Source organism: Lepidochelys kempii, chromosome 1, assembly GCF_965140265.1.
Source record: "Lepidochelys kempii isolate rLepKem1 chromosome 1, rLepKem1.hap2, whole genome shotgun sequence".
NCBI classification, from domain to species: Eukaryota; Metazoa; Chordata; order Testudines; family Cheloniidae; genus Lepidochelys; species Lepidochelys kempii.
In genome coordinates this window covers 263360358-263371020 of record NC_133256.1, presented here as the reverse complement: position 1 = coordinate 263371020, position 10663 = coordinate 263360358, and the positions used below count along the sequence as shown (strand labels likewise).

Genomic DNA, 10663 nt, shown 5'->3' with positions numbered 1-10663 from the left:
GCCTCTCCTCCATGCAGCTGGAATTGCTTTCTCGCTCAACACTAAACTATGGGATGTTTGTAATTAAGCTTTTTTCCCCCTTTTCTTTAAAAGTAGCATTTGGAGCTCCATAAAGTCATCTGGAAGTGCCATGAGCCTTTGGACTGAGTTGGATGTGCACATGGCTGCCAGGACCGGATATCTATTGGCGCAAATGCGAAGCTTTGTGTTGGAGCTGGGACACAGGAATGTAAAAGTTCGAGAGACTCTGGCCAGAGTCCTGATCTCTCCAGATGGTCACAGGATATAAACTGCAGCTGGGAGGCAAGTTCCAGAACCCTCCTAGAGAAGCTCTGAGGCTGCAGAATCGCGTTAGACAAAAAGGAGAAGATGAGGAAACTTCTGGTGCTGCTACTCCTGACCCTGGCCCTGGCAGTCTCCTGCTATTGTGAAAGAGGTAAGGGGACACAGCATTTATCTCACCTGGAGTGTTCTCTGAGTGTATTATTGAACACTTAAAACCTGAGAAGACTGCCTGCTCAAGAGGAGACCTGATTGGGGCTAGGCAGTATACAATGGGCTACTGCACTGGCAAGGTGTTATATTATATAGGTCACAAATAAGAATGGGTTTGGGGGTCTCCAGCCTAATCCCAAATAGACATTTGCCTCCACTAGGACACAAACTATTGCACAATTGGGCATGACTGGCAATCTCAGAAATCCAGTTTAGGATTTAGGTGAATTAGCAAAACTAGGTCCCCAGTTTTGGACAAATGGATTTCGCTGCAGGTCAGAATTGAGAGGAATTAGCTAAACTGGATGGACACTGGGGAAGGCTATGTTATATCTGACAACCCTGGAAAGTTGTACCGTGCCCAGAGACATCTGAGGAGAAAAATAAAGCTACACTTTTTAATTCCATTGAAATATGTTGGACTGGGAGAGGTTTTGAAGGCACAATGGAAAAAATGGCAGTGATACTGTTAAAAAAATATGGTTATAGGATATAAACTACAGCTGGGAGGCAAGCTCCAGAACCCTCTTAAATAGGAAATAGCTGAAGTAGCCATAGAGGGGTGAGCTGCACAGCTGGAGCGGGGTGGGAGACCTAGATCTGAAATAGCAAGTGTTCAGCCTCTCTCTGCTTTATACAGAATGGACAGGGATGGGACAGGAAGGGTAGAAAGCTTGCCCTGTACTTGCCTGTACTACGCCAGTTCTCGTCAGTGTTAAATTCCTCTGTGTTAAAGATGACCCTGTAAACGAAATACGCTCTCACAGGCATCAGATGGGTGAGAAATTAGTTAATATTTTGCAACACAGTTTTTAATCTTTGATTGTTTTCCCCTCAGAGAGCTTCTCTCCTTCATTCCTGGACAGTCTGCTCTAAAGCAGCTATTGTATACCAGTCTGTTCATTAGTCTGGGTCCTTTATCAGTTTCCATGTGGAGTGCAAAATACAGATTGGCTCCACAAACCTAGAGATTTCCAGAGGGCTCCATTCTACAGCAGACAGCATGTTGCCCTCTGACATTTCGTAAAGACTCATTGTCTCCTGGTATAGGTGGCACAGTTTGGATAAAACAGGAACTGGCCAATACCTTTGCCAAAACTCACAGTTGAACTCCTGAATCTTTCTAAGGTTAAAAAGCATTAAGTTAAAGACTCCCCATTCCCTCTCATCTGCAACCTTCTCCTCAGAGGAGGAAGTGAAGGGGGTATCAACGTGGTCACTACTTTCTATCTCCCTTAGTACAATCCTTCATCTGCCTGCCTTACCTGCTGGTAGTGTCTAGTACAGGAGGCTGGGGGTCAAATGTCCTAGTGTCTATTCTCTGCTGTGTTACCTTAGGCAAATCACTTACCACTCTGTGCCTCAGTTTTTCCAGCTGTAATATGGGGATTATAGTGCTTACCTAAATCACAAGGTAATTGGGAGAATTAACTAGTTAGTGTTTGGTGATCACCTGGAGATCCTCAGATGAAAAACACTGGAACTATTATTAATCACATTATTACTAAGACTCTGATGAGGGCTGCTGCTCTGCTGGGTTCTCTATGGCTAAGGGCTGGGGGATTCAATGCAGTGTGGGAGTCAGTGCTCTAGACTCACATGAACTTCAAATGAGCACAGCACTGGGGGACAGGTGCATGGGGTGTACTGGGGCAGAATGACCATGACGAGGCTGCCTGGGGAGCTTTGACTAAAGATGGGGGTGGTGTGAAGTCTGCTTATCTCCTCTAGGGGCAGAGGGAAGGGGATGGGGTAGAAGAAAGTTGGCCAGGTTAACTTCCCCCGCCTGCCTCTGGTGGCAGGTTGTTTGCATGGCTGAGAAGAGGAGCTGGGGACTGCTTGGGGGTAGAGTTCATTTGGAACGTAGTGAATAAGACATCTACTATTTTCCCCTTTCTCTTCACTGTGGTGAATGTGACACCGCAAAACTGCTGGTTAGCTCTCAGACGCTGCTAGGTAACGGCCAGATTCTGATGCCCATGCTCAAGCTGAGTAAGACCTTACTCTGCAAATCAGACCCATTGAAGTCAATGGTACTACTTAAGTAAGGTGTATTTAACATGAGCCTGAGGGTCACAAGCTAAACCTAAATGACTTAGGGTCAAACTTGGATACCCAGACTCATGCTGAATAGCACCTTTCTCCACAAATAGTCTGCAGGGTCTGATCAGACAACAAATGTGTCTTGCTGGTGTAAATGCACACGGTGCTTTGGAAAAAACCACAACAAAAAACCACAACCCTCCCCTCAAAGAGTTTACAATCTAGCAATTAATCAACATATTTATGTTCCTAAATCTTCTTTGTCCCCTTAAATACACTTCTAATACAACAGCAGATGGGATTTGCCATGGGTGGAAGAGCGATATGTGAAGAACTAGAGCAGAGCCCGTGTGGTATGGAGTGGCAAACAGAGTATGGCCCCCAGTAAGATCAGAGGGAATTCCCCTTGGGTGATTGCAGGGACCATCGAAGGTTAGAATTAAGAATGAATTTGGTACATACAGTGGGTTCTTATGTTCTTATGTCCCTATCCTCTGGTTGCCAGAAGCTGGAATGGGCGACAGGGGATGGATCCCTTGATGATTACCTGTTCTGTTCATTCCCTCTGGGGCACCTGGCATTGGTCACTGTCAGAAGACAGAATACTGGGCTAGATGGACCTTTGGTCTAACCCAGTATGGCCGTTCTTATGTTCCTCTTTAGATGACTGGAAAGCTGGTGTTGTGACACGAACACAGACATTACATTCTTCCCTGTACCTCAGTTCTGGTCTACAGTGCTCCAGAGGGCAGGACTATTCCTAAGTATTTTAATACCTGCCTCCTCTTCACATTCTGTCAAAGACCCTCAGCTCCTCAGAGAGAACAAAGAAACACACCTTCTCAGTGGAGAAGGAGGAGAGATGGTGCCATCCAAGCTGCGTCTACACTAGGCATTTTGGGCAAAATTTCCCATTATTTCTACCACCACTGAAGTTCTTTTGATCGTATCTCTAATGTAGACAGGCTTCCCATCTTGGCATTTTTATCACTATGTCATCTTGCTCCAAGCAAGCTGAAATGACACTATGCATATGTCTACACTAGAGCTGGAGACATGATTCCAGCGCTGGTGGACATACCTGTGCTAACGCTGATCGGCAGGAGTGGCTAGCCATCCTGAGTATGTACCTATGTTCTTGGACAGGATCATACTTGGAGGGATAGCCCCGCCAGCTGCTCACACTGCTGCAGCCACACTCCTGTTTGCAGTGCACGGGGCTCAATCAGAGTTAGGTCAAGTATATCTTTGTGAGCTGGAATTTACACCTTCCCGCTCTCATGCAGAGATACCCTATAAACTCTGGTGACACTGATAGAGCTGAACCAGTATTAGCAATGGTGGGAAATTTTTGCCCCAGACTTCTAGTGCGGACAAGGCCCTAGTGGGGGCAGAGAGATAAAAATTCCCAATGTGGGAAGGGAAATGGTGTTGCCCAATAAGGGAGGGAGATACAGTCATCCAATGGGGGCCAAGGACTGGAGTCACTTGTTTGGTTCCTGCATGGTATCCCCTGACTCCTATTCTTTGTTTTCCAGATTCAAAGGACTCCTTGGAATCACACGGTGTTGAAGGTGAGTATCTTGCTATGACTTTCCCCCATCTCTGCAAGTGTCTCAAGCCCTGCATCTGCCTCCATCTTTCCCATTATCAGGATTAGGGAATGAGTGAGATGCTTATGGAATCCTCTCGTTTCTTTCTCCTTCCTTGACCAACACTGAGATCTATAGCAGGTGTCATCATGAGTCCTCTCGCCTCAGCAGAACACCCGTGACAACTAAAGGTCCAATTTTCACATGGCCTGGTGGAACTGAAGACCCTGCAAACAGTAGGAAGCAGGCAGCAGTGACATGAGCAGGCTGAGGTTTTCAACTCTCAGATAAACCAGGACATGAGGCAGGCCAGTCAACAATCATGTTGCCCTGGGAGCTACATGGGGATTAGGGTGTGAGCTAGCTGAAGTAATAGCAGAACAGAGGGATACCCATAATGGATGTCACAGAATGGCAGGGCTCCTCTGTTGGCTGGAGTTAGAAACATGCAGGAGTTAGAAACATGCACCAAGCTGCTCAGTTAGTAGTTCTGCTGACTTGCTGTGGCAAGAGAAGCTTATTAGCTCCACTGGGATATGAGGGAGATGGAGTGACAAAGAGAGCTAGGGTTTGGGACAGAGAGGTCCCTTGAGGGAAAACCTAAGAACAGTCAAGTGTTGGGAGAAAGTTTAGGCTGAGCTTTATGTTGTATCACTGCAATTTCAACTAGCAGAAAAAGGGTACGTTTGGACTATGTACTGACTGTGCATATTCTGTTCAGTTCAGGGTGGGACCTGAGTTTAGGGTCTGAAATGTTCCCCTGTCCCTCACTCTGCTCTGCAGCCTGGCTCACAGAAATCCATTAGGAAAATTATCTCCTGGCTCTCTTGGCCCCCTCTTTCCCCTCTCTTGTCCCATAGGTCGAGGGATAAATTGCTGCTGGGGATAATTAAAGCTGGAATTTCCCAGAGAACCAATCAAAACATGGGGGGAGGGGAGGGAAGAGAGAGAGAGAGAGAGAGAGAAACACCTTTACAAGGGAGGTTGTAATTGCTGGCACTTCTTACAGTGAAGGTTTATTTGTAGGTGGTATTTCAGACCTGATCTGAGCTCAGCTTGCCAGTTGGTCCCCAGAGATAACCCCTTCTCTCCCCATGAGCTGGGCTCTCTCACTGGCCAACTAATCTGGCATCAGAAAGAACATTTTGCTGGCAGTTGAAAGCCTGGGTTAAGGAGCTGAGCTGAGCTGGGAATGGTACAACCTCTATGCAGGAAGAGCCTGGCAGCCATCTCGGAGCATTCCCCAAACACAGGTATCCAAAACTCTCCATGAGTGCTCAGTGTGCTGGGGGAAGGGGTGCAGGGTCCTCTGCTCTCTCAAGACTCTCCACACACGAGCGCTAGGATCTCTCTGTGCAGAGATTAGCGGTGTATTTCCCCGTTGGCAATAGTCTCAAAATCTTTCCTAGCACTCTGCACACATGGGCACCAATATTAATAAGCACAGCCTTCTTACAGTCACTTAAAGGTATTCTGGCTGCGTGGACACCAGTGTCTCAGCAGGCAACAGTCAGTGACACAACCTCCACTGCCTTCAGTCACCTTGGGGTGCTCTGAAGACATTGGTACCAAGGCTTCACTGTGCAATGGCCAGTGGGACAGTCCATATTAGGTTGGGTCAGATTGTATAGAAGAAGGCAAAACTCTAAGGTCATCAGGACTGGAGAGAGAGGGAACCATGTCCCTGCAGATTTGGGGCTTGAGTCTCTTCTCCTACTGCTCCTGTGACTCCACTGACTGCAATAGCTTTGCTCCAGATTTACATCAGGGTAAGTGACAAGAGACTCATGCTCCTGGAGTTCATGACCAAGGGGGAACTTGGCCCTGAGACCAAGTAGGTTGGAGTGGAGGGGGAGATAGGTCCCTGCAACTGTGGAAGAGAGGGAGACAGAACTGTGGAGGCTGGGGTAGGCAGATGTGCACTGGGAAGTAGGGTGGGGAGTGACTGTGATGAGGGATAGCAGGAGTTCCATCTCCAGAGGACACTCTAGTATTTGGTCTAAAGGAGGGCAGCCCCAAAGCTCTAACCCACCGTTCTATTCTCCCGTGGCAGGTGTCAAGGTAAAAAGAGAAACAGCCAATGCCTTTGTGAGGAGGCAGAAGAGGTCCTACCCCTATTATGAAAGGTAAAATCTTCCCTACCTCACCAGCTGGGTTCAGGACTGAACTGTGTATGGATTATTTCAGAGAGAGATAGGAAGGCAGTGGGATCTGGCAAGGAATTTGATTCATGTCTGGGATAACATCCTCACACGCAGAAGCAGAAAAAAAGGATGCCGGAGACACTTACTGGAAACAAGTGGCCCATTCTTCCTTAAAGGGCCATAAATATCCCCTGAGGAGTCTCTGACAGACATAGAATGACCATAGTCAGCTTTACATCACCTCCGGTAAGAGCCCCCAGCACAGGGGCATGCCAGATGCGTTGCTTGGAGTATTTCAGGAAGGGGTGTACTTGGCTAGCATTCCTAGGCTGCTGGTAATTCTGGCTAATTGAACTGCCCTTAGGGGCCAGGGAGAGTGGGGTGCAAGTTAGAGGCTGCTCTAGCCTGCATCAGAAACCAAAGCAACCCGCTGCACAGGGCGCACTGAGGAGGTTTCATCTTTGCCTTCAGTTCCTGCTCTGAGCTCAGATCTGCTGCAGGGATGAGGTCAGATCAGACTGGCTTTTCATTCTGACTAGGCCCAGATACTATAGCAAGCAGACCTTTTTTTACAGCACTCCTGGAGACAGGGACTCAGAGAACTTTGGCTGACAGATTGACACAAGAACATGCTTCACATACGTCCTGGGAGAGGTCACCAAGCTACATCTCACAGAGGCCCTGAGGGATAAGACATTTCTAGTTGAGCATCGTTGGATGGTAGTTAAAGGCTTGGGTTTAATCCCCAGTTAGTAAAGCTTCTGAAAGGATAACTAAGGTTCCTGGGGTAAAGTCCCAGCTGGTAGACCCGACCCACTCCCCTGGAACAATAACCAGGGAGCCTGGGTTCTATCTTTAGCTGTTAGAGCCTTGTGGACAAGATAGGGAACTGGCTTCAATCCCCAACTGATAGAGCTCCCTCCCATGCCTGGACATTAATCAAAGGGACTAGGTTCTAACCCTTTGTAGGTAAATATCATATTCACTATGAGGGAGTCCATCTCTAGGGAATGCTGGGTAATCATTCTCCCTGAGTTCAGCAGGTGGCATAGGAGTCTGATGAGTCATGAGTGGCATCTTTCTCTTTGTCTACTGCAGGTACTATGAATTGTACAAATCCCCAATGGAGCTGAGGAAGGAACAGTGTGAAAACTATGCCCCCTGTGACTACTTGTCCGAACATGTGGGATTTCATGCTGCATATCAGCGTTACTTTGGGAGATTCTGAAGAAGAGACTGTCCCTTCCCTCACCTGGCTAGGGTTCAGTCTGACCTCCATAAAGACTGGGGTAGTGGGAGGAAGGGAAGGAAGGAAAAGGGAGAGGTAGATTGGGCCCACTTCAATTCTGCTCAGCACTGATGAGAGCACAATGGCAAAAGTTACCCCATATATCCATTTTCCAGTCCGAGACTGCTGAATACTAGTTGTGATCCTTCTACCAAAGGCATTCCCCTCTGTGGCCTCCCATGGTATTTTGAGCTTCTTCAGAGAAAGGAAGGTGAGGAGAATCCATCTTATCTGCTTCCCACAGAAGTTCCAGAGCAAGTTTAGAAAGAGGAGATTCTTCTGAAGAAACTCAAAATATGACAAAGGGTGGCAGCAAGATCTTTTGTGTTCCCTCCCCTGCCAAAAAAATACAAGATGAGGGGTGAATAATATGAGCAATACAACAGTGTGTGTGGGTGTGCTGTGGAGAGCAGCGATCCTTATGCACTCACTGGAAAGGGAAGGGTCCTGATGCTTCCTGTTGTGATGGGGAAAGTTCAGCAGTTTGCCACCATCAGGTTCCAGAATGGGATGATCAGCCCAAGTGTATGTTTGTGACAACACATGAACCACTAAAGGTTTGGTAAAAAGAAAAGGAGTACTTCTGGCACCTTAGAGACTAACAAATTTATTTGAGCATAAGCTTTCGTGAGCTACAGCTCACTTCATTGGATGCAGTCAATGGAAAATACAGTGGGGAGATTTATAAAGGTTTGGTGATTCCATTCAACTAAGCACCTTGATTTTATATACTTCACTGAGCTTCTTGGGCCTGCAAAATTGGGGTGGAAATCTCTGCTACTTCTGGTACACCCTGTTTCTGGTCAGGCTGAAAATACCCAAAGAAAAAGCTGTTCCTCAGAATTAGTTGGGCACTTATGTTTCTGGTCCTGGCTGAAACAACAACAACAACAACAAATATACAGAGGCAGCTGTAAAAATAAAACAAAAAGTTAATTGAATTTTTATGAATCTTCAACAAAAAAAGGGGTCAGTTCAGGGTTGGGTTGGGTTGGGTCAGTGCCAGGTTTATCTCAGTTGGTTTGCCGATCCCCAATATGTATCTTTCCTCTTTGCAAATTCATGCAGGTATCTTTTTATGAGTGTTATGCATAAGCAACTTTCTGAAATTTCACCTGTACCATCATATATTCTGTTCTGTAAGGGAGATGTCAGGTTCTCCAGAGGGGCAGGTGTCTGCTTAGCAGCAAAATTCAGATGGTGGCTGGTGAAATCATCCCCAGCTGTTGGCTATAATAAACGCTGGTTAAGTAAAGCAGGTTTGTGTTTTGCTTCTCTCTGTTCATGTGTCCAGCATCCAGTGGGGAGTGAGAGGTGGTGAGATTCAACTGGGGTGGAAGAGAGGTCTGGAAGATAAAGCTCTCTCTCTGTAGCAAAGATGGGTACTGAACAGGAAACAACAACATTGGCCTGATTCTCCTCTCACTTACCCCAGTGTTAATCAGGAGTAATTACATTGAAATCAATGAAGTGATACCTGCAAAAGACTGTGTCAGGGAAAGGTGGATCCTACTTTACCATTAGTTGAATTCTTCCTTCCCCTGGAGAGACCTTCTTCATACTGGGATAAGAGGTGAACCCAGTCCCCATGTTCATGTAGAAATAGACTTAGTTCTCACTGACCTTAATGGGAATCCCAACTCTCCCCTGGAGGAACGTACTCTTTTGGAAAGAGAAATAAACGTTTTTCCTTCTCTGAGAGTCTCACTCCAACTGTAAAGAGAAAGAGATGTGGGTCTGAATGAAATACCTGCCCCTCTTGGCTCTGCAGTTGAGAGAAGGGCTACAGGAATGTCTAGCCCCAGATAGGTACCTTGTATTGTACCATGTGGGTGAAAAGGTACTAGGCCTTTCAGTCTGCACAGCGTAGGTATATATCTGAGCTGGGTGACTGGAGCTCCTTCAAAGACACAGGCCAATTGTTCCCTCTATAAGTGGAACCCCACCTCACTTGGGGACAGCGTGTGTTTGTGGGATACACCTGTAACAAACTGAAATAACGATGTACTGCTGATATGGGCATCCTAGCAAGCTCATAGAGATAGTGTGAACCTTATGGAGCGTGTATGGTTTGGGATGGGCTTTGTTTAGGGCATGCATGCATCGCTGAGTGTGGAGGGTAAGGTATACACAAAGGGGTCTCACAGTGGCACAAGCTGCTTATAGTTTTGCAGCCCTCTCTCATCATTACATATCCTCTGCTGCCACCTAACGGGCATTTCATTTCACTCAGTGAAAGAGCACGTGGCACCACTAAAGCATTTTACATTTTCAGAGCTCTGCATGAACCCTGCACTCCAAATGCAGGCTAATCTCCCATTATCGTCTTGCTAAAATATACATAGAAGCAAAGGCCTAAGGGTTCAGTGGGAAGGGATAAATGGCAAGTGGGCATGATATGCACAGTCAGATTTGTGAACTGACGCCAACTCTGAAATTCCAACCTAGATACATGTGGGATTTATCTTCTGATTAGTTAAACAGTGTCTGCACTAGGCATAAGAAGACTAAGCAATTGCTTAGGGCTCTGAGCAGCTTGAGGGGGGGGTGGGGGGGGCTCTTCGCTTTTTTAGTATGTGTTGTGTGTGGGAGGGGGGGAAAATATTCCTGCTTAGAGCCTTCAAATGGGGTAGCTCTGCCAAAATTCAAATACCCGATAACAGTGGTTCTCAACCATTTTTATACTGGGACTCTTTTCAGTCTAGCTGGGATATAGTCAGGATTGGTTAGTCTAATCTAATTAGCAATTTGGGAAGGGCCAGGGCCTTGACATATGCTTGTGATCCTTCCAAAGGGGACATGATCCGAAGGCTGAGACCTCATGCTTTAAAAAATAAGGACAGAGATGACTGGACAGTTCAAAGAATTAGAAGGAGGTTGGCTGCCTTTATTACCTTGTCCTCTGAGGCACAACGTGACATCAGCACAAGGGTGCAAATGCCTTTACATCACTGACATGTCATGACCCAGTGTTATAACATTCGGAGGCAGTGTCATGATATAAGGATATCATACCAACCCCTGATTATATTTCAGCACCAATGATGCCTATGTCATCTATGTGGTGGCACAGGGACCACTGTTCCCTCTAAGCTGTGTGC

The 10663-nt window shown here is 46.7% G+C and overlaps 1 protein-coding gene across 1 annotated transcript; it reads left to right on the top strand.

The window, feature by feature from the left end:
- The first annotated feature begins 328 nt into the window (after positions 1 to 328).
- LOC140906614 (osteocalcin-like) lies at positions 329 to 8803 on the top strand. Its single transcript, XM_073330854.1, has 4 exons — positions 329 to 436; positions 4077 to 4112; positions 6184 to 6256; positions 7373 to 8803. Exons 1-4 carry the CDS (start codon positions 370 to 372, stop codon positions 7500 to 7502), a joined length of 306 nt encoding a protein of 101 aa, XP_073186955.1. The 5' UTR covers positions 329 to 369; the 3' UTR covers positions 7503 to 8803.
- The last annotated feature ends 1860 nt before the right edge of the window (positions 8804 to 10663 follow it).

What these genes read in the sequence shown, in the direction of transcription:
- LOC140906614 (XM_073330854.1), top strand. Translation starts at nt 370, where the DNA reads ATGAGGAAACTTCTGGTGCTGCTACTCCTGACCCTGGCCCTGGCAGTC. An exon ending in CTCCTGCTATTGTGAAAGAG is followed by an intron (nt 437 to 4,076) that starts GTAAGGGGACAC and finishes TTTGTTTTCCAG; the next exon opens with ATTCAAAGGACTCCTTGGAA. An exon ending in TCCTACCCCTATTATGAAAG is followed by an intron (nt 6,257 to 7,372) that starts GTAAAATCTTCC and finishes TGTCTACTGCAG; the next exon opens with GTACTATGAATTGTACAAAT.